Genomic DNA, 24,155 nt, shown 5'->3' on the forward strand with positions numbered 1-24,155 from the left:
ATACAAATATATTTATTAGTAAAAATAAAAACATATTATAATATTAAATACATATCATAAATATCTACGAATATTATATTAAATACAATTGTAGTATTTCATTTCTGCTGAGGTGGCTGGAGAGTCGGTAAACAGAAATTAGTGGGCAATGACCTAGCAGTAATGAAAAAATGAGAGACCGCTCAAACCAAGAGAACAGGCTTCCACAAACCAGAAAATAATATATTCCCCTGGGTACACTCCTTATTTCAATATTTACACTCCACATACATACCAAACCTAAACTAACATAACCATAGATCACTGTAGATTAAAAATATATATATATGGCATTAATTTTTTGCCTTTTAAGCACGATAGAAGCATTTTCCTCATTTAAAGTTTCATATATAAAAATAACATAATTAAAAATACACGGGAACCTCATGTACACCATCTGCTGGATCTATCATTTGGATCAGGGAGGGTCCCGTCAGCATGGAAAGAGGCAGTGGTACTCCCGCTGAAGAAAAAACCTAATATCAGTGCGGAGCAACTAGATAACCTACGGCCAATCTCCCTCCTCCCCTATTTCTCAAAAATCGCAGAGAAAGTTGTCTATAAGCAATTGACAGAGCACATTGAAACCTGCAAACTTCTGCATCCAACCCAATCAGGTTTCCGGGCATCATATTCGACCGAATCTGCCTTACTCCTGTCAACAGAAACCATGCGCAAGTTGGTGGATGAAGGCCATACCACAGCACTGATCCTTCTGGATTTTAGCGCGGCTTTCGACACTGTAGCACATCTCATCTTGCTGCAGTGTCTGAAAAAAGGGGGAGTGAGTGGCAGAGCTCTGTAGTGGCTAGAATCGTTCCTCCAGGATCGCAGCTTTCGAGTTGCCCAGGGCCCACATCGGTCGAAGGGTGTCAGGCTGAATCAGGGAGTGCCCCAAGGGTCTAGCTTGAGCCCCACCCTTTTTAATCTCTATGTAACACCAATAGCAGAGATCACTGAAAGGTTTGGGATTCAAGTAGTAACATTTGCAGACGACACCCAACTTTTGGTGTCTCTTGCGCAGTCAGACGTGGCCGCAGCCAACAACTTCTCGATGTGCCTTCAAGCTACAGCGGCCTGGATGGCCAATAATTGCTTGAAATTAAAATGGCAGCAAGACAGAGGGGCTGGTGGTGGGACGTGCACCATCTGTGTGGACATCAGCATGGTGGCCGCATGTGCTGGGGCCTTTACCCTCGCCCAGCGAACAAGTCAGGAATTTGGGGATCTGGTTAGATAGCAAAATTTTCTTTGAGCAACATACTACTCATGTGGCAGGTCAATGCTTCGGTATTTTGAGAAACATGCAAAAAACGCTGGATTTACTCCCCACTGCGGCTAGGAAGACCCTGGTCCATGCTCTTGTGACCTCGAGATTGGATTATGGGAATGTCTTGTACCTAGGAGCCAATATCAGATGTATCACCAGGCTTCAGCGGATACAGAATACGGCGGCCCGCATGATTTTGAAGCTACCTAAAAGAGCATCATCTAAGAAAGCCCTGGAATCCCTCCACTGGCTTCCGATCAAAGAGCGGGTGCTCTATAAAACCCTGCTGATTACCCATCGCATCATGCAGGGGAAGGGGCCTTCCTATCTTCTGGAACTGCTGAGCCCATAGATCCCTGGCCGTGAGTTGAGATCTTCCGTGAAAGGGCTGGTGAAGGTTCCTAGGTTTAGAAGAGCTCGGATGGGTGGGCGCTCCTTCCAAGTACAAGCTGCTCAACATTGGAATAGACTTCCATCCGAAATGCGTTCAGAGACTTCGGAACGCACTTTCCGGAAACAACTGAAAACCTACCTCTTCTCTCCGGTTAGAGAGTGAGGAGGTTAGTAGGGGAGAAAAGGGTGGGGATGAATTGTCTGACTGACTGGTGCTAGCCACTTGATAGCGCGGGGACACACTGATCTCCGTATAACCAGGCGCTCTATAAAACTTATTATTATTATTATAACACCTATATATTGTATAGGGGAAATCATCTCAGACAGTACAATTAGTCCTTACAAATAGGCACAACTACTAATTGTGTCACCAGGTTTCCATAAATTCTTTTAAATTATTGCTGCAAAAAAAAACATATGGTGAACTCTGGGTTCATTGTAGATTGGTTCTTCAGTTCTTTGTCGACACGTTTCGGTGGATAATACTGATGACAACCACCTTCTTCAGAACAATATAAATATCACTTCCCCAATATTCTATCATATGATATCAGCTGGCGATGGTGTCATCAATCATTTTTAGTCCTCTGCCCCACACATGCTGCTCAACTGGAAAATATAGATGATCATCTGTTTCATTCTGTGTTGGTGCAGTTTTTACCCTGGAACCATTAGATATCAGGATTTTACCCTGTGTTTCGGCTATACGCGTGTTCCAATAAATACTTCCTTTTGAGGGTATCTGAGGACAAAATAATCTATCCCTGGAGGAGCAATTTCACAATATGTTTTTCATTTGTCCCTATAAAAAAACCCTAGATCTTCAGGCTCTGTCCCTCAACAATCTGTCCGTGACTGACCTCAAAATTGAAATGCCCAATGACCAAGCAGACCAGGCTGAACTGAAATAAAAAGGAGCAGATGTTGTTACCTGGAGCACTGGCCACCATTATGACATTTCATAATGGTGGCCGGAGCTCTAGGTAACACCTGCATATGAATCCTCATTGTACATTTCAGATGTTCATAAATAAAGTTTACTGAGACCTTAGATGGGTGACCTGGTTGCAAGTGGTGCTTGTGGTGCAGCATTTGTGATACTATTGTATCCGCGATATCAAATTTTAGCAAGGGTATTTGCCTCCCAGGGCACTGTTGTTTTAATGGATGTTCTTTTTAAGACAGTCAGAAGGAGACTGCAGCATGTGCGAAGTCTAAAAGGAAATATTTGGCCTAGATGGTAAGATCAATCAAAGTGTTTGACATCTTTATTATGGCCATATGCCTGATAGAAGAAGGATGCAGGATCTAGAGCTCCTCCTGGACAGTGTTGATCCTAATGCCAGATACATCACATTTGTAGTGTCAGAAGAGGAAGCTGACACTTATGATAAACGCAGTTGGCCTTCACCGCTGCTTAGTTCCTCTGAAGAATGTTGATAATAAGAAGTACTTTTTTCTCTCTGCACGGCAAACCACAAGTGACACCATAGTCTCTTTCACTACCCACTTCAGGGCGTCTACGAAAGGCTACAAATGTGACAAATGCAACTGTGAGGATCCGTTCAATTCACATCAATAACATGATAGAAAAGTTTTCCAAACTTCCAGAGCACAACCTCCTTCTTGAAAATGATCCATGCCGTGGTTTTTCACACCACTTTAAGCATTTTTGACAATTTTGACACCTTTTCTTAGAGAAGTTCGTGTTGACACACAATGCCTGCCTAGTTTCTAATGCTCTGCCAAGATGGGTCTTGAGCGAGTATTATGTTGTCTTATCCCACGTGCTACAACACTGACAAGTTAGAATGTTGATAAAGTAAAGGGGATTCAAGATTTAGGAAAGGTAAATGGCAAACATATGGGACTGCACTTTCTGTCTTCTAAAGTGTTCAACACAGGTAGGACACATCAAGACCTATGTCGAAGACAGCCCAACATGGTGAAACAGATGTGGAAATCTTGTGCCCTGCATTCGGGACATAATCCATCAGCTTAGTGGGACTGGTTTCTTTTCTAAACATGATCTCAGTGAAGGACGTCAGAAACTGGAACTTGAGGAATCCTCCCCAAACATTACTAGCGTTGTGAATGAGAAAGTGTGTGGCCTTCTAGGGACCAGCGATGATACATCCTAGTCATAAAAAGTCTTTTCAGGTCTTTATTTTTTTCAGCAGAGAAAATGCAAGGTCATCTGTCCAGTCAACCTACTTGTAAATCTTTCAGTGATTTCTTCATTGGATATCCGGTGTTCAACCTGGCTTAAGTACCTCTCCTTTGTGTACCATATTGTTTTAAACATGCATTACTGACATTTCAGCTGTTTGTGGAGGTGCAGGGAGTTTTTGTATGTGAAAGTAAGCAGGATAGCCCAGTCCTGCTCCAAGTAATGGACACACAAAGCTAGACACTGCAGGCTGCTTGTGAAATGGCCTTCTTGTGGAATTGTTGTTTCTTGTTTTTATTTTTAATGCATATCACTCTTTTGCAATTTACCCTGCAATACCCTATTCCAAAACCGTTGACTATGAACCAGTAGGGTCCTGGAAATGCCAATGATAAGGGCATTGCTATGGTTAAGCCAGGCATTTGCTATTGCTACCAAAGTCTCATTCTTTCGTGACAGAAGTCAGATGATGGGTTTGAGGTGGGTAATCTGAATAAAAGCTACTTTTAAAGCTGCTTTGAATTGCAGTGTCTACAGAGACTTCAGCAAAACACACAAGGTGATGGACGGAATGTTGCACATTGGCAAAACATTCACCCTCAGTCACAGTTCTGGGTTTAATCCATCATTGTTTTGCTCACCACACCAGGTCAGACATGCCATATGCAAATCAGTCTTGACCCTGTGCCTCATGGGAACAGTCCAGCCCGTACTGTCAAGCCATGTCTTCCCTGGACCGGAATCAAGCATCCTAGGACCGGTTTCTGGCTATCAGCCGTCATCAGCCAGGATAGCTTGACTCCAGTGGCGTAGTGAGCACGGGACCCACGTTTGGGCAACCCTTCCCACATAGGGCGAACAGCAAAACATACAAGGTTATGGACGGAATGTTGCACACTGGCAAAACATTTACCGCCAGTCGCCCCCAGTTCAGACATGGCCATATGCAAATCAGTCTTGACCCTGTGCCTCATGGGAACAGTCCAGCACAAACTGCCAAGCCATGTCTTCCCTGGGCCGGAATCAAGCATCCTAGGACCGGTTTCTGGCTATCAGCCGTCATCAGTCAGGATAGCTTGACACCAGTGGCGTAGTGAGCACGATACCCACGTCTGGGCATACCCTTATAAATACTGATTGATTGATTGAGTGTTAACAAGGCCTCGTCACTGCACAGAAACCCCAGATTCTTTATTTTGTGTACTTGCGCTAGTTTCAGGCTAAAGATATTCAGGATATGTTTAATAATGGTTTCCCATGAAAAAGATTATTAGATCTGTTTCACACTGTTTCAGCTGAAGGTAATTATCCTTTATCAAAACTAGATTTGTTGCCCTATTAATGTTCTTGCCTCCTTTTTTGGTCCTTCAGACTGGCTGCAGGGGCTGGGAGGTGCAGAGATGCATACTTACGATCCCCCGATAACCAGTAGACCTTCTGTTCTTAAGGGAGCACTTATTAATGCTCGTTCCATGATTAAGCATAAGACAGTAATTGCCCTGACCATTACTACGCTTAATCTGGGCTTCCTCTTTATCACCGAAACCTGGGCTAAGGAACACTCGGGCCCGACCTGACCGATTCAGTTCTCCCAGGCTACACTATCTTTAGACATGACCGACCGCGCAGTATGGGTGGCGGCCTAGCCCTTGTGACTAGAGACTTTCTCAATTGTACCCTCACCCCGCTGGTGGGAGCCTCAGGTTCGCTTCTAGAAGCGGCCATCTTTGGTATTAAATCTGGAGAAAACTGCAAATTCTCAGGCCTTGTGGTTTATAGTCCTCCGGGGTCCAGGGCTAATTTTCTTGATGCAAGAGGCCAGACTCTAGAACCTTTTGCTATCATGACACATTATACAATTCTTGGGGATTTGAATTTCTATCTTGAATGTAACCTGGACACTGATTCTATACATGTTCTCAACCTCATGAATTCCATGGGCTTTGAGCAACTTATTCACTCCCCCACTCACAGGGCCGGCCACACTCTGGACCTCATTTTTGTCAACCACAGTAATCTTAGGATCAAGGTTGTCCTGCCTCTTAGCTGGGTTGACCATGGGCAGGTTGAGTTTGATGTCACATTTCCCTCTCTCACTAAGGTCACGTCTGATGTACCCCCCCCCAAAAAATATATTAAGTAGAAGAATACATAAGGTTACAGCCACGGACTGGAAGGAGGCTCTGACCTTAACCTCGGCCAGTAGCTCCACTGCTTATCCTACAAGGGCAGAGGGTTTCCGTGACTGGATTACCAACGCATTGGACACTGTCGCTCCAGTCAAATGCTATATTACTAAGAGAGCTAAACCTTCAGCCCCGTGGTTCTTAGATGAACTTAGGAGACTTAGACAGCTCTGTCGTAGGCAAGAACGGAGGTGGCGGGCAGCCCCTTGCCTTTTGGAAAAAAGTGATACAGAGATCCTTGCTGAAGGACTATAAGTGTGACATCTTCCAGGCAAAATCCCAATATTTTACTGACTAGATTAGGTCAGCCGATAATTCATCTAGCACGCTCTTCAAAGTCATCAGAGAAATTACTGAACCCCAGGAGCACCACTCCTGAATCCTACCCAAGACTTCTTTGACGACATAGGTCTCTACTTTCATGAGAAAGTCTTGAAAACTTTTCACGAGTTCTCCCCTTCCGAGGAAAGCAAGCTGCCACAGATTGTGCTTTGGCACCCCTACCTGCTACGCCTAGCTTGGCACTGTTTCCAGGTATAACAGTGTCTCGCACTAAGGAACTCCTACTTAGCCTCAAGTCCAGGTCTCCTATCGATCCTTGTAGGGTTTCCACACCTAAACTTGCACACAATCTTATAGCTGAGTCCCTGTGCAAAGTTTTCAATAACATTCTTCTATCCGGGCACTATCCAAACATCTGGACGGAAGTCACGGTCTCACCCCTCCTTAAGAAGCCTAATGCTGACCCTTCAGAACTGAAGAACTACAGGCCTATTTCCCTTCTCCCCGGCCCTGCCAAAATGCTGGAAAAATGTTTTAATATTGAACTTATGAAATTCATTGAAACACACAACATATTGGATAGCTCCCAGAACGGGGTTCGGGCATGGCACAGCACTGAATCCGCCTTGGTTGCAGCCTCAGACTGTATTCGCATGCAGGTCGATCGGGACGGATCAGCGGTGTTGATCCTGCTGGACATCTCGGCGGCATTTGACACCATTTCCCCAGTTCGCATGTTTCAGCGACTGCAGGGTGTTGGTGTCTCTGGGAAGGCCTTACAGCTTCCCCACTCTTTTATGCACGATAGAACCAATGTAGTCAGTTACGGCAGGTTCAAAGCCAAGTCCTTCAGTCTTGCTTGTGGGGTCCCCCACGGCTCCTCACTTAGCCCCACTCTTTTCAATCTTTATGTGACCCCCTTGGCTTCACTGGTGAGATCTTTCAGCTTCCAGGTCCTCTCCTATGCGATGACACGCAAATCATTATATCCATCTCTGATGATTTGCAGCTGGTTGCTCAAAGGTTTAATATATGTATGACCAGCATAATACGCTGGATGAAGGACAACTCTCTTAAAATTAATTCGGAGAAAACTGAAGTTTTGATTTCCGCTCTCAGCCTTCAATCTGGTCTGCCGCCTGGTGGCATGAAATCAGCGGCCCACTTACTGTCCCAGTGACAACTGGCAAAAACCTAGGAGTTATCTTTGATAAGGGCCTGTCTTTCGATGCCCAGGTAAATCGCATCGTTAGCACCTGTTTCCATATTCTTAAAAAAAAAGTGCTGCCATACATTCCCTCGGATTTTCATCAGCCCACTATCATTGCCCTAGTCACCTCTCGGCTTGATTATTGCAATGCATTATACCACAATGTCAGCAAAGGCTCCCTGAACAAGCTGCAGGTAGTTCAAAGTGCTGCGGCAAGACTTATACTAAGGTGATGAACATCCAACTCAGTGCATTTCTCCATCGCAACAACTCTCTGGACCCATCACAATATGGGTTCAGGGCTGATCATAGCACTGAGTTGGCTCTGTTGAAATCCACTGAGGAAATTAGAGAGGCCGTAGATGTAGGAGGTAGTGCTGTACTGATTTTATTGGACTTGTCCGCGGCCTTTGACACTGTCCATCATAAGTTATTGATGGACCGGTTGTCTGTGATCGGTGTTGAAGGCCTAGCATGGAAACTCCTACAGTCTTTCCTAGCTGATAGGTCCCAAACTGTGAATCTGGATGGTAATTCATCTAAACCATTCACACTTCCTTGTGGGGTGCCACAGGACTCTTCTCTTAGCCCAACGCTTTTTAATATATATGTGGCACCTCTAGTGGGAGTTATTAGATCTTTTGGCTTCCAACTCACCTCCTGTGCTGACGACACACATTGTGTTGTTGCTGACTAAGGGAGGTGAGAAAGAGACTGGGGACCGCTTCCATGAATGTATGAGTGCAAAATCCGGTTGGATGTCCTCCAATTGTGTAAAGCTTAAAACCGAGGTCTTAAGGTTCGGGAATAATCCACAGGTGTGGACATCGGAGTGGTGGCCAGAAGATCTGGGCCTCTGCCCTATACCCACTAAGAAGGTCAAAAACCTTGGGGTATTAGTGGATAACAAACTCACTATGGTGGATCAAGTAAGCTTGGTGACTTCAGCCCCTTTATGATTCTTAGAATCATAAGGAAAATCAAATTCTTCCTGACCAAGAGCAATCTTAAGACGGTGGTCATGGCCCTTATAACATCGCGTTTGGACTATTGTAACAGCCTATATTTGAACATACAAAAGCAACATATGAACAGGCTCCAATTAGTCCAAAACGCAGCGGCCAGGCTCCTGTCCGAAACACCTAAATTTGCTTACGTGAAAGGAGAGCTTAAGAAGCTACATTGGCTCTCAATAAAACATAGAACTCGTTTTAAGGCTCTCTGTATAGTTTTTAAAGCCATTACCGGTATTGTTCCGGAGTTTCTTAGGGAACAGTTTCCCTGGTACGTTCCTGGGAGAACGCTACGATCTACCAGTGCTAAACAAGTGCAAGTCCCCATGTCAAAAAGAGTAAATTGGGGAGGCAGGAGTTTCACTCATTGTGCCTCGAGAGCTTGGAATGAGCTCCCCTTTTCCCTTAAAACCGCTCCGGATCTCTTTACGTTCCGGAAAGGCCTGAAAACATGGCTCTTTTCACAGTGGCACTCTTTCAGCTTCCCAGGCAGACCAGTACTTAGCGCCAGGACACCCAAGGGTAATCGCGCGCTCTACAAGTGCAAATAACATAACATATAATAACATACTGAACATCCCCAAACATCAGTCCATAGGAGAAGGAATCCATGCCTTGTATTGGCTTCCGATCAGGAAGCGCATCACCTTTAAGGCTCTGAATTTGGTGTACAAGGCCATGCATGGTACAGGATCATCTCACCTTGCAGCCTTACTCCACTGGTACACCCCGGGCACAACCTTGAGGTCCACCACTCAGAAGAAGCTTGTCTCGCCTAGATTTTATCGCTCCAGGTGGAGTGGCCGCTCATTTTCTGTGGCGGCCACCAGACTTTGGAACACCTTGCCTCTTTTTATCACCACTGCAAACTCACTTGCATCCTTTAAGAAGATCTTAAAGACCTGGCTTTTCGCCTCGTAGTTGGTAAATGCTTGCTTCCCCTTCGTCCCGCCTAGCTCCTTTACACCTTCCTGGTTTAGCCGCCCTACAAATTCCAATCCTATCCTATCCTAGATGCCACAGAGTAAAAGCTCCAGCTCTATGCGAGGTTGTGATTGGTTTGGATCATGGGAGTGTTGAAGTAAATCTGAATACTGTCAGAATATGGTTAAAAAGACACCAAGCAATTTTTAACCAGATAGAATAGAGGGTACACTCCGATCTAAAAAGAGCAAGAGAGAGGACTAAGCCCTGTGCCACCACATAACAGGTTGCTTATTTCAGGTAGTGAAGGTTCTAGCTCTACCCGCTATCATCTGTTAAAAAAGCCCTCAAAGCAGCGGCCCAGCACTTCAAGAGAATGCTGTGGTCCACCGTGTGAAATGCTGCAGAGAGATCCAACAGCGTTGTGGTGGTTTCCACCATGCAGAGCAGTGGGTGGTCCCTGAACCCCAATAGAGCTGTCTCTGTTTCAAGCAGTGGTCAATAACCAGAATCGGTTGGAAGAAAACGATGGAGGGAGCCTCTAGAAACTGCTGCGTCTGTTGCTAAGCTACCTTCCCTAAAATCTTGGTCCACACTGGTAGATGGAATTTGGCCAAAAGTCAGCAGGGTCAGATGGTAAAAGGTGAGACTTCCGGATTGGAAACTAGAGCTTAAGGTTCTATTAAGGACTGGTTAATGACACGATGTATCAGTGGTTCGAAGGGAGAGGACTGAAGGGCGAGCCGCCCTGCTTAGTTGCTTATACATCAGTCCTCTCCCTTCGGGCGGGGTCCCTTAAAGAATCAGTGGGCCTCTGCGAATCAAGCATGAAGCCATCTGTTTTAGTTGAAACAAGGGACTGGAGCGAGGCCATCTCCGAGATCAGAAGTAGGCCTCGGCCGTGAACTAGTTGCAGTTGGGGGTGTCGAATTCTCAAGACCTTCTCATAGAAGCACCGACAGAGTTGGCCGCAAAGGCTTTTCGATGGAGCGGGCTGCGCTGACCTGGGAGGGTCACTTGTGCCTACGAATCTAAACGAGGCAACAGAATGATGGCGTCCGTCCCTCCTTGTGTATTCCTTGCTCCCTTAATGTTTTGTTTCAGACGGCTTTTTCCGTGTGAGATTTAGCAAGGTTTTCAGACAGGGAAACCCCTGGCTTTGCAAGGTGGCTGGCTTTTTCACATGGCAGTGCTAAATCACGATTTTCCCGGGGACATGTGTGACTGCATGGCTGTTTACAAAGCGGCTTTGGCAGCCATTGTGACTCGTTATTAATGGGGAGCGCGACCCGCATATAAATGAGGCGCGGCAGTATTTGTGAAAAGATTCCCCCCTCTCTTGTGCTTCCTGTCAGGTTGGAGTTAGTTGTAAACAGTCTCTCTGTGGCAGTCGTCCCTCACCGAGCCCTTGATTCCGATTGGTGCTATTGTCAGCCTATTTTTCATTCCTGTCCATGTGTTATTTGTGTTTTTAATCGTGCTCACTGGGAACACGATTTCCAAAGATTTGGCTGTGAGTAGGGGAGGCAGAGTTCTTAATTTGCAGGAGTAAAGCACAATTTCTCATGGAAATACAGATCTGTAGAGAGTGCCTAGGCTAGGCCCGAATGGGTGTCAGGGTGCCGTGAAACCTTAAGTGCCAAAGGTATATGGAAAGAGAATCATTTTGAGAAATGAGCACCTTAGTGCCGTACCACAGTTCTTCCTGAGTAAAGCCCTATTTGAGCGTGCAGCAGTTGCCACTCCCACATGGATACCAAAGGCACTTGGAATAGTGAGGTCGTTTCTAGAGCCAAGAGGCCTGCTCGCGTGGTTCCAGGCCTCCTCACTCTCAAATGGCTGTGTTTTGAAACCACGAGTATAGGCCAATGCATACCTCACCCCAGGACCAGGCCCACCACAGCCCAGAACTACCTGGCTCTATCACTGGCCATCTCAGATGGCTCTCACTTCCTTTGCAGCTCCTCACCCTTCTTCCAGAAAAAAAACATTCTCAGAAAGAACAAAGAGCTGAAACTGTTGCTATTTCAAAATCTTTTTCACCTGTAGCATGCTACTGGTTATGTTTTATGGACAGAAGACTCCTTACTGAACCCCAGATAATTATCCTTAAGTGCAATATTTCTTTATACTGTTGTTGTTCGAATATGTTTGTTCTAATCTAATTGTGCACATCCATGCATATTATGTAACACTTTTTATTGTATAATTTTGTGTACTCTTGAGACTCTGCTGCCCTTTGGGGCGTCTGTTCTAGATAATTAAATAAACAATGAGGCTTCCCAGTGGAGAGCAGGCAGCTGCTTTTGAGGCATGCATTGAAATGTTTGATTTAATGGGATGTACGTTGTTACAACGCATGCTTTTTCCACGCATGCCTATACAACGCAGGTTTTTCAACGCAAGTCGTTACAACGACTTGCGTTGGGGGGTGCTGGATAGTGAATAGTTTAATTTACTATTCCAACTCCAGTCCCCGTGGATAGTAGGGAAGGTGTTGGATAGTAAATTAAACTATTACCTATCCTAGAGCGCCCCCTAGCGCAAGTCGTTGTAATGACTTGCGTTGAAAAACCTGCGTTGTAAAGGTACTGCGTGGTAAAAGTTGCGTCGTAAAGGATGTTTCCCGATTTAATGTCATCCCTCAGATTGTGGGAGCACTCGGGCAAAGCCGCTCAGAAGTTATTACAGCACAGCTTTATTTTGGTTGGGTTAATCTCCTGACAGCATGACGTTTCTCTTTCGTGCAAGTTCTTCAGAGGGCAAATCAAGCATGCAAGCACCTCATCTCCCATAATGCTAGAGAGACTTACCGAAAAGACGTCAGTGATATGATCTGTGCTGGTTTTTATCTGAACACTAACACGGTCTGTGTTGTTGTGTTGGAAACTTGCGGCTCTGGTGTTGTTTCAAACCGGAGGTTCTTCCAGTGCGGGAAAAGTTACTTTGGTGTTTTAACAGTTAAACAGTTAAACATTTTGTCGCTTTTAAAATTAGCACTACTTAACAAGCATAAGAAATCGCCTCTGAAGAGCTTTAATGAAGCAAAATATCATCGTTCAATTATTTCTATTAGGCTTTTAAATTATTCAGTGCAGTAATACAATACAGCAAGCTTTTTGTACTACATAATTTGAGAGATTACTACATTGAAAATTGATGTTTAATAACTGCTAAAATGAAGTAAAGATGACAAATGCAAAGACTGCACCTGCCACAATGCCACCAGCTTTTAGTGAAGGCACTCACCAGTAATATGTATTGTGCTTCTTTGTCCGAGTATTACCACAATCTGACTTGAGTCTTGAAACCCTCACGGGTGAGTAGCATGCTACAAAATACCCTGATTGATGTCCTAAAGCCTGCTTTAATGTGTTCTACATTCAGATTCATGAAAGTAGAATTCTAAGGCTGGCATGGATTCATGGCACTCAGCCTATAGGCACTTTGCAAAGTGAGTGGTGATCTTTTAGTGAGTATTTCCTGCATTTTCACAAATCCGCTCTGCATATCGGCCTTCTGTCAGAAGGACATTTTTGTATTAGAGGGTACAGGTAGCAGCTAGCTTATGAACAGACAAGAGCACTGAGCCATGCAATTTAAGCTTTGGCCGTACTATATTTGTACATACAAAGACTCTTAGCCCAATGTAGCGTGCTGCATCATATCATTGATAATAACTGTGTTCCAAATTGAACAGGTTAATTTGATTTAGCACGCGGAAAAAAATGGATCAAAACGCATGGTAATGGTAGAATAAAATGTTTGTACTCATTTTAAGGGCTTACACAAATACACAATTTTTTGTTCAAATTCCTAATGAAAAGATCTCAAAACTTTCATGAGAAGTGTCCGCAGCTGCACTATCACACGTGAACTTTGTTTGTAGATGGGAGGTAGTCCAATGGTTAATAACGCCACCAGTGCCACGAGTCCCATCTTCTCATCCCAGCTTTCATAAAATTGAGAGATCCTATAAAAGTCATTATTATCTTCCTCAGTTATCTTATGTGCCACAGTAACAAGCAGTTAGAAATAGACTGTGTGGTGCAGTATATAAAAACATTTACAATTCCACAGTGTGGGGACTACCAAATCTTTACACTTTGCGTAAATCTTAGGCGTCTCTGATTTCACAAACATTTTTAGTGTATTTTTTAGGTCTCAATTATCACACTGTAAATTTCCTCCTGGCTGAACTCTTAATAGCAAATTGCATGTGTGCTTTTTGTGTACAGGAACCAACCTGTGAAGTTGGTTGCAGGGTCGTGGTGAACCCCCTGCTTTAGTAGCTTAAGTGAGTTGATGTTGACACTAGAAACGCTGATTATTTGTGAGCCAGTTTTGTCTACAACTCTGCAGACAAACACACATAAAACAGGCATTGGCAAAGCCAATAGGTCTTGCATATGGGTGCGCTATTGGCTTTGTCAGTTGAGTTAGGGTGGTGAACGGGAGGGCGGGTTGGGGAGGAGAGCACCATGGTAAAAGAAAAAGCGGTACGAGGCCGCCAGCGCTAGCCCCACCATAGTGCTTTTTTCCCTTTTGTCTGTTGGGAGGAGGCGGTGGGGAAGGAGAATAAACAGTGACGGAGCAGGTGGGGGGACAAAAACAGTGGGGGGCGGCTCGGGGCGAAGGAACAGGGACAGGGCCCGTGGGGGAAGAAGAAACGGACTGGGGCAGGAGGGGGTGAGGGAAAAGAAGTAACATCGATGTGGTAGGGGTGTGGGATGGAAAAGAAGCGGACCACAGGGATGAAAAAGAAGAAACCTGGCCAGGAGCAAAGGGGGTTGAAAAGAAGCAACATGGCTGGGTAGCAGTGGTAGGACACAAGTACGTGGTCCAAGCAACAGGGGAGGGCCAAAAACAGCAAGAAGACATGACACATGCATGACGTAACAAACAGGAACGAAGTAAATGAGAGCAATGCTGAAGCTATGGGTGGGCTGTAAGCCCACTGTATGTAAATGAAATGTGTTGCAGAGGCAGCACTTGCGCTGTCTAGGTCAGATCCAAAAAACATAGCCCAGGAAACATATAACAGAGTTGAGGAATGCAAAGTCAATCACATTAAAGAATGCCCAGATGGAGAAACAAAGTGAGAAAAAAAGAGTTAAAGAGAGAGAAGGACGCGAGGAACCAAGGACATAAGAAAAGGAAAGGCCAAAAGGATGAAATGATGGGTCTAAGTGTGAAAGGACCTGAGGGATAGAAGGGTAGAAGAAAATTTGAATGGGTAGGGGAAAGAAAAAATGGCAGGATGATTATGAATGGGTGAGTGGATGGCAACATGTATTGAAGGATGAAAGGATGGGTGGGTTGAGAAAAGGAAGGTAAAATGATGGGTGGGTGCATAGAAATAGGAGTGAACAGATGCTAGGATGGTTATAAGACTGTAATGGAAAGGTGGATGTTAGAATGGTAAAGAACAATGGATAGGATGGTGAAAGGATGGATGGAAGAGTGAACAGATGGATGGGGTGAATAGATCGATGGATGAAAGATTTAAAAGGTGTAAAGATAGATGAAGGAAGCTTAGTCCCGATGGTATTTGAGGTATGGGTTGTTTTAATTGTTTGGTAGGGTGGGCTAGGAGGCTCTAGAAGATTAGAGGCCTGTAGTTGCAATAATTCTTGTATTACTCCTGCTTGGTTTACTAACACCACCGTAGACCGTGGAACTTTCTGCCATCAAAGCTAATTCTGCAGTTTGTGTCCTCTAGACCTGTCTACGAATTACATTTAGAGTTCTATGAATTGGTTTTAGTTTCTCTCCTGTTTTCGGTGGAACTGTTTTAGATTATTATTTAATAGTTTGAATGCCTATTTGTGATCAATTGTAATTTATGTCATTGCGGGTAGTTTTGTTTTGTTATTTGTGCCTTGAAGCTCTCCAATATTTGCAGTGTTGCGCTTTATAAATGACGATCTATAACTAACTAATGTTATTTTCAGTGTTGTATTGCAACATTATGCCCCCTGCAAACTGACATATACCACATGGTCCTCTGATAAGAAAGATCCCATGAGGGGGTGAGGCCCCCTGCACCTCTATCACTAGATGTGGTAGTAGAAAACACAGCTTCAATTGGGGTGCAGTAGACCCTTAAAAACGCCAGTCCCTGGTGCCACTGCGCTTGTTGCACTATTTGTTACTAGGGCAGGGCCCAGGACTTTAAAAATGCTCCCCTTCATATTTGTTCACTGAGCTCGGCGAGAGGGTGGCTACTATGGACATTTTATGCTGACTTCTTAGAAAAAGATTCACCCATGGTCTCTTTTGTCTTCTTTGGCAGAGAGCTGGATCGAAAGATGTCTCAGTGAAAATGAAAGCAAGCGGTACTCCAGCCACACCTCTCTGGGCAATCTTTCGAACGATGAAAGTGAGTATGTTATGACTACTGAGCTCCGAATAGAGAGGGCATATTAAAATGTGCTTCTCCAGGGTCGAGATCCAGGCTCATGCCATTCTTGTACCCGATATGGCATGGATTACATTGGATTCTGCATCACTGACGCATGCAAACACCCGTGTTGAATTATAATAGGGGCAACCGATTCTCACATACGTTTTCACTAATTGGGTGTGTATCTTTCGAAGTTTCTCGAAGCTTTCACTGACTTCCCCAATATCCTTCTAGTAAAAATCCAGCTTTGTCAACGCTTTATAATTACTACATGTGGTCAGTCTGTGCCAACCATGCGACTCCATCACATCCTAACATTATCTGCATTTTATTCTATTTTAGTAGACGACGAAAAAGAGAACAGCAGGGCTTCACGACCTCATTCCACCCCGGCTACACTGCAGTGGTAAGAATGATATTTAATTTACAAATTATTTATTAAGAGATCTCATTGCCATCTCGTGTAAAGAAAATAAAACGTAACTATTGAAAAACAAGGAAGCTAGCAGGCTGAAATAGACTCATGTTTTGTAACTATGAGGCCAATTACAAAAGCATACTGCGCCTGTAGCGGGACTTGATGCACTCTTAAATGCCTTTGTGAATTGGGCATCAAACATCCAACATGGAAACATTCAGGGAATATTTATATACAGAAATGGAAGGGAATAAGCTTTTTGTTGTATTTCCGGACAAGTACCATGAGAAATTTTACTGCTGGTTTCATTATATTAATATGTATTTGGCAGGCAGGATTCTGAAAATATACTTACAATCTTACAGTATTTCAATTTTTGAAGTGTCACTTCTCGGTCCACTGCAGAATGTAACACAAAATGCTGTAAACATTTTGTCAGGACAGTACATGTGCGAGAAGAAAGCTAACCAAAATTCACTGTGAACCTAAAAAATAAACACTGTAGCCATTATCCACTGTCACTTCCCCTTGCAGCAAAACACAGACTTTCTTTCACCCAGTTGCACTTTTCTGATGGGGAAATACCTACATATTGAAGAGAAATGAATTGTTAAAACTCGTAGTGCCTGAACTTTGAGTTGAATGTGCAGCACATCACTCTACCTACCATGGGCAAGGACTGGTGGAGCCATTTCTGCAGCTAATGATTTGCAACCCTTGACTCTAAAGACGTAGTTGCAAAAGGTTTCTGGAAAAATTGTAACTAACTCAGTGCATAAGTTAGGCCTGGCCACGTGATTAAGTTATGAAATTTCAGTTTGTCTATCAGCTACTAATATGTAACTTAGGCCTGGTTGAAAAAGCGCTCCGAAAGTGACGGTTTTCACAAAGAAAACAGATGTACACTTAGTTCTAGAATCATATCCATGCATTATTTCTTCAGTGCACTATTTATGCAAGCGTAGGAAATTATAAAATACATTTATTTTTATTCATTTTTTCCATCAAAACAGTTTTCCCATGTTGCAGGGCTGTGATCTCAGTTCTGCTCTTCAGTAAGATGTGCTATACTCCCACTTGGTACTCTCTCCCTGTTCTAGCTTCTTTACTGTAATGATTTTAAATAATTGAACGGTTAACAAAAAATCAATCAATCATACAAAGGAGATATCTGTTAATTCCTGGTGCCAGATTCCCCTGCATGCTTTTAGCCCCATATTCTGTTCCCAGGTTAAGCCCTGCTTTACCTCATTGGTCGTGGTTGCAGATCTAGCGGTGTAGCAGGTGCAGTTCACGTTCTCGCTCTTCTCAGAAGCAGCTTTTCCAGGCTGGGATCTCTGCTTTGGTAGAAGAATTGTAGGACAGGGTCTGTGTGGCAGGTCCTGCACAGTGGCTTGACGTCTATTGGCGGTTGTGGCCCTCTGGGTCAGGTGCAGATGGGGACCTCGGCACAGCAGTTGTAGCCTTCCAGCCGATTAATCAGGAGTGAAATGTCCTTAGCATTTGCAGCTTTTTTAGGCCGATTGAGCTCCTGCTTTAGCAGTGACCTATTCCTCTTCTCTAGCATCGGGAGCAGCAGCACCAGATCTAAGACTGACGGCGGACTATCAGATGACACCGTGGTGCTCATAGTTTCAGAATCTTGGTGCAATTCTAACAGGTACTGCACTGATAAACTGGGCAAAGCCCTTCCAGAGCACAAGTCACTATTGACTTCTATCTCTAGGGCAGTCAGCTTTCTCTGTGTAATCCTTACATTGGGCATATGATGGACTTTCAAATCTGGGGAATCTGTCTTCTTGCAGGGCCAGGCAATCTCCTTCAATCTCTCAGTTGGCAAACAGGCGAGCTTCTAGGCACTAGGCAGACCATCAGCTCCTCCAGCAGTAAGTGTACGGTTTAGGTGATGTCCACTCAGCCCTGGTTCCACATTATTCCTTGGAGTACTCTGTGGAGCACTCCATTTCTTGGTCATTATAAACATCAACTGCAACAAAGTGAGGTGGTTTGGATCCCACGTTTAAACACGTTTTCCAAACAGTGAATGTACCCACTGGAAAAGGCTGCAGAACTGGCTTGGGTGGTTTTCTTTCAAATGTCTTTTTGGGCTGTTCCTGAGAGACAGCCTTTGTTCAGGGTGTTGGCTCTCCCATCAGGTAGCAGTGGGACTTGTTTGAAACAGGAGTCTGCAAAACAAGGGCACAGTGAAGTGTGAGATCTCTGCACCTTGCGGCCATAGCCTTCCCGGGGCAGTAATCAGGTACAGACAAAAGGGAAGACACTGCCTAGAAAAGTCCTCATCTTCAACAAAAGAAACTTCAGCCCTTCTCCTCTCCCCTGCTGTCTACCAAAAAGGCCAAAGCTCAGGGTGAACTAATCCCAAGCCCTTTGCAAGCAAAGTCAGCATTGAATTTCTAAAGGTAGTCATGTCTCTATCCTCCTCACTGCAGTGTCTCGATCTTCAGTCCAAGGAATGCATGCAATACAGTCGAAAAGGGAAGTCCCTGCCTAGAAATGTCCTCATCTTCAACAACAGAAACTGCAGCCCCTCTCCTCACCAGTGCTGTCTACCAAAAGGCCAAATGGCAAAGCTTAGGAAGAACTAATCAGCAGCCCTTTGCGAGCAAAGTCGTCACTGAATTGCTAAAGGTAGTCCTGTCTTCATACTCACTCCAGTGTCTGGATCTCCAGTCAAAGGAATGCATGCAATTCAGTTCAATATCTGCGGAAGCAATGTCCATCCTCCAACTTGCCAATATGTGGTTCACTGCTGTACTCAGAAGTTTAAACCTTCTGTATTACTACTAGTGAAGCATGTAGGGTGTAATGGAAGTGTACCCTCTAACCAAAGATACCAATGAAACCAGTGAGTGTTCTGCCTTCAAACTGAAGAATGTCTTTACATGCACAAACCTAAATGGGCAACATTTCCAGTCTATCAATTGGTGGCTGTAACCTTATTCATCCATAGGTAATTGTTTCCAATCATGGGAGGAACCCAAGTTTTATTAAAATATATATTGTAATTATTGTAACTCGTTAGTGGTGCCACCACAATACATCCATTGTTCACTATGGAATATACAATGGTAGTATTGCAGTAGAATGGCTTCCTCAGGAATTACATGATTCGCCATAGGCCAACCTCCTGACAAAACCAGCTGTGCTTAATATTTATGTTGAATCCAGGGCCTGCAAGGTGAAAGGAGAGGGTTTGGAAATAGGAACTGCATGGAAGGAGATCTGCATCAACAAACAAGATTATTCAGCAGGTTTTGTTTTTCAATCAATCATTTGTAGAGCGCACTAATCGCCCGTGCGGGTCTCAAGGCGCTGAGGGGGTGGGGAGGAGGGTTGCAGCTACTGCTCGAACAGCCAGGTCTTGAGAAGTCTTCTGAAGGTCAGCAGGTCCTGGGTCTGTCGCAGCTGTGTGGGGAGGGTGTTCCATGTCCTGGCGGCGAGGAATGGGAAGGATCTGCCGCCAGTGAAGGGTCTGTGGATGCGTGGGATGGAGGCGAGGGCGAGGTTTGCAGAGCGAGGCTGGTGGTTCGGGGTGTGGAAGTTGAGACATTTGTTGAGGTATGCTGATCCGGTGTTGTGGAGTACCTTGTGGGCGTGGGTGAGGAGCTTGAAGGTGATCCTCTTGTTAACTGGGAGCCAGTGCAGGTCTTTCAGGTGGGCAGTGATGTGAATGTGGCGGGGTATGTCGAGGATGAGGCGTGCGGAGGCGTTCTGTACGCATTGGAGTCTTTTCTGGAGTTTGGCCGTGGTTCCTGCGTAGAGGGCTGTGCCGTAGTCTAGTCTTCTGCTGACGTGGGCCTGGGTGACTGCCCTTCTGGTTCCGGTGGGAATCCATCTGTAGATCTTGCAGAGCATGCAGAGGGTGTTGAAGCAGGAGAAGGAGACAGCGTTGACTTGCTGGGTCATTGAGAGCGATGAGTCCAGGATGAACCTCAGGTTGCATGCGTGGTTGGTGGATGTGGGTACTGCTCCCAGGGGGGCTGGCCACCAAGAATCATTCCAGGCGGAGGGGGTGGAGACGAGGATGAGGACCTCTGTCTTGTCTGAGTTAAGTTTCAGGAGGCTGGTCTGCATCCAGTTGGCGACGGCCTTCATTTCATTGTGGAGGTTGGTTTTGGCGGTGGCGGGGTTCTTAGTGAGTGAGTGGATCAGTTGAGTGTCATCAGCGTAGGAGACGATGTTGAGGTTGTGCGAGCGGACGATGTTGGCGAGCGGTGCCATGTAGACATTGAAAAGGGTAGGGCAGAGGGATGATCCTTGGGGCACGCTGCAGATAATCTTGGTGACTTCAGAACAGAATGGCTGAGGCAGACCCTCTGGGTTTTGACGGTGAAGGAAGGAGGTGGTCCAGTCCAGGGCTTTGTCGCGTATTCCTGCATTTTCTAGGCGTGTGCGTTGGGTTTGGTGGTTGACGGTGTCGAATGCGGCCAAAAGGTCTAGGAGGATGAGGGCCGCGGTTTCCCCGTTGTCCAGTAGGGTCCTGATGTCGTCTGTGGCAGCGATGAGGGCGGTTTCAGTGCTGTGATTGCTGCGGAATCCGGATTGGGACGGGTCCAGGATGTTGTTCTCCTCAAGGAAGTGGGTCCGTTGGGAACGGGAGCAGGGATTTTTTCTACATATATAGTTTAACTATTGCTCTATACGAGTGATCTGCAAACTGGGGGGCACTACCCCCTGGTGGGGTGTGAAGTTATCTGAAGGGTGGCGCCAGGCCACCTCTCCTAAGTGGCGTGAGAGAACCCCACAGTACACTCACTCACAATTTCCTTTAGTGTGTTTGTTTGGCTGTTCTCGTCATTATGCAGTTTTGGTCTTAGTTTTAAAGGAAGTTATGCCTGCACTGCAAATTTCTCGGTCTCGAGTTAAAGTTGAGCTCATGTTTTAGGAACAACATTGGAAACTGGATAAGGGAGCAAGGGTGGGCAAGGAAGCTGAGCATTGTGCAGAGAAAGCACCTTTTCAACTGCCTGTAGATTCTTAGTATGTTTGGCAGTGAAAACACAATGCATTCTAACATATTATTCCAGTATTTCCAATAATGTGCCATACACCTAGAGTTTGTCAAGCACTGTCTTTTTATGCACAATATTATATTTTTATTTGGTGATGTTTTAATATGCTGCCTACTGTCTTGCTTCATGCTTGGTATCTCTTTGTTTCTAGTAGCTAATGTATTTCTTTTAATCAACATAAGTTGTAGAGGGAGAAACATGAAGTAAATATGCTTAGTTGAAGTCTCGCTTCTAAACACTCCCACCCTGTCATTCATGTTAGCTCAATGTGTATGCTCAGTCCCGTTTCCTTCATTCACCTGTGGATGTGCAATGCAGTGCTAATGGCTCTCTATGAAAATGCCAAGGTTTTATATTGGTTTCAGAAACATGGCCTTTGTCTCTGTGGGGGCATGCTCAAACCATTAGTCTCATCAAAAAACTCTTGCTTCCATTTTCAATTCCCTGCTATCACTATCTCATCAGTTTGGTGTAATAATAATATCTGTTTTACCATACGCTCTGTAATGACTCTTTCCCGAAATTAACTTTAGCAGTCCCTGACGTCTTTGTGTAACCTTGATCATTTACAACACTTTTATCTGTGATTGGTGTATAGTGCTCCAGTAGCTTCTCCCCGCTTCAGAGCAGTGAGGAGATATGGTTGAAAGTAGGAGTAATTTAGGTTAAATAGAAATTTGACATTGCCTACGGCTTGCCAGGAGAGCATTGAATAGGACTTTGTAAGAGGTTCTTGAGGAGAATTTCAGGAGGCCATGAAAAGTAGCATTTTATGACTGGATGAGAATTTTTTAACAATAGGAGATAGATTAAACTTTCTAAATTGGACGGGATGGGTCTTTCTATAAGTTATGGTGGATGAGAATTCAAGAAGGGAGCCTACAGCTGACTTTTTAGAAGAGGGAGTGATTACGTTTGAAAGGTGATGTGGTTTTCAAAACGGATACACAATCTATTTTTAAGGTTACCTGGATGAATTCTTACATATGCTATATCAGTCTTTAGAGAAGATGCCTGAATTATGCTTTACAAACTGTGGTTGAGAGATTTTGGAAACTTGTAGATGGACCTGGACAGGTCATTGTAGAGGAGATATGGATGGGGCTTGCATGGATGGGGCTCTGGAGGGTTGGTCAGGATGGTGTTTTGCAGAAAGGGTATAGAGGAGCTTTTGTAGAGAATGTTTGAACTGGACATTGGAAATTGTGTGTGGTGAGGGTTTTATAGAGTTATGATGATATCGTTTTTTGCCACGACTGTGCATAGGAGTCTGGATGGGAAGCTGATTGTGTCTTTAAAGAAAACACCACAATGATACTCTGCAGAAGTGTTTTGGATGGGCATTTAAAGAGGAGTTTTATATTGGGGTTTTAGCTATGGGTGGTGCTTTAAAAAAGGAATTTGAATGTGGTATTTAGAGGGTCCAACATTATGTCTTACAGAGCTGTGTCTGGGTGACACTTGATAAAGAATGTCTGAATTGTGCTTTGTAGCACGGGGCATGGGTACTGATTTTGTAGGTTGAAATCTGTGTAGTGCTTTGCAGAGAAAGTAGAAGTGGGACTTTAAAGAGGGGGTGTGTACTAGGCTTTATAGAGAATGTCTAATTGAGAGCGTTCAGGATAGGACACTGTAAGGGCGGTTTGTTTTGCAGTGAAGTGAGTGGACCTGGATGAGGCCTTTGCCCTACGCAATTCCCAAAGTGGTGGTGATTTAGTAAGCCTTATTACCCTTTCCTCAGTCTGACTTTTTTGAAGGTTTGACACGGGTCCTGACCCCCAAACAGTTTGCTCGGTGAGGGAGTGAGCATGGCATATCAACGTTTGAAGACCACTGCTCTATACTATTTGCTTTTCCCATACCTCTGGAAACCAGTCCTTCCTTTTGCCTGCTGGCCTTGGATTAAGAGGAATGGATTTGAATCTTGCTCAAAGCGTAATTCTGTATGTGTAGGAAAACTGAACACAAGACTGATATAAATATATGTATATGTTCTTCATTTGACCAGCAATCATATTCCAAATGTCCATGCATAGCAAAAATCTCAACAAATCATAACATTTGTTGTTAAGGACGAGCTTTTTCCTCCAAGTCTTTTTGCTAGCAAGTCTTTATTAATACCTTGCAATTTCTCCTGGAACTTTAGACCTCCTTTTGTTGTCAGAATAATTAGCTTGTTCTAGTGCACAATGATTTTATTGCCATTTAAATTACCAAAATACAGTACAAAGATGCATAGTCCTCGAGTCAAACAAGATGTAGTCATAGTACAAAATAATTAATTGTATTACAGTACATAGAATAAAATATGTGTAATAGTACCTCATCTTACCAAAGGACAACATAATGCGGAAAACATGGAGCACAGACATAAGTGGCACAGAAAAATGAATAAAGAAATCTGGTAAAACAATAAGGTATATGGTTGTGTGCCTTTAATAATTCCTTAATTCCTTATAATAGACCTAATTAAAGTAAGACAAGTGAGAATCTGAAAACATGTCTAAAGATGGCAAGGAATGTAGCAAGGTGTGTCCAGTCTTATCACGCAAACAATGAATGTAATGAAAGAGAAAAAGGGGAAAGAGACGAGTGGGTGTGCACAGCTAACTCCTATAAATAGATTAAAGATAATGTCAAGTGTATAAACCATAATGTTTACATTATCCATGTAATGAAGCAAATTCGTCTAAGGAGCGCCAGAAAGTAGAGGATTTCTGAGGGAAGGACCTTCTTTTTGAGTGTGAATTATGGGCACTTCTTAAAAATAAGACCCACGCCCACCAAGTTTGAAACGAAATGTGGAAG

The 24,155-nt window shown here is 44.3% G+C and overlaps 1 protein-coding gene across 2 annotated transcripts in view; it reads left to right on the top strand.

The window, feature by feature from the left end:
- Positions 1–24,155, top strand: part of RFX4 (regulatory factor X4) — a 267,277-nt gene that overhangs the window by 45,562 nt on the left and 197,560 nt on the right. For both annotated transcript variants that reach the window (XM_086939196.1, XM_086939205.1), the window contains exons 2-3: positions 15,786–15,872; positions 16,239–16,302. In XM_086939196.1, coding sequence (XP_086795322.1) covers positions 15,786–15,872; positions 16,239–16,302 — 151 coding nt within the window. The remainder of the gene's footprint in view (positions 1–15,785; positions 15,873–16,238; positions 16,303–24,155) is intronic.

This window comes from Lissotriton vulgaris, chromosome 1_1, assembly GCF_964263255.1.
Source record: "Lissotriton vulgaris chromosome 1_1, aLisVul1.2, whole genome shotgun sequence".
NCBI lineage: Eukaryota > Metazoa > Chordata > Amphibia > Caudata > Salamandridae > Lissotriton > Lissotriton vulgaris.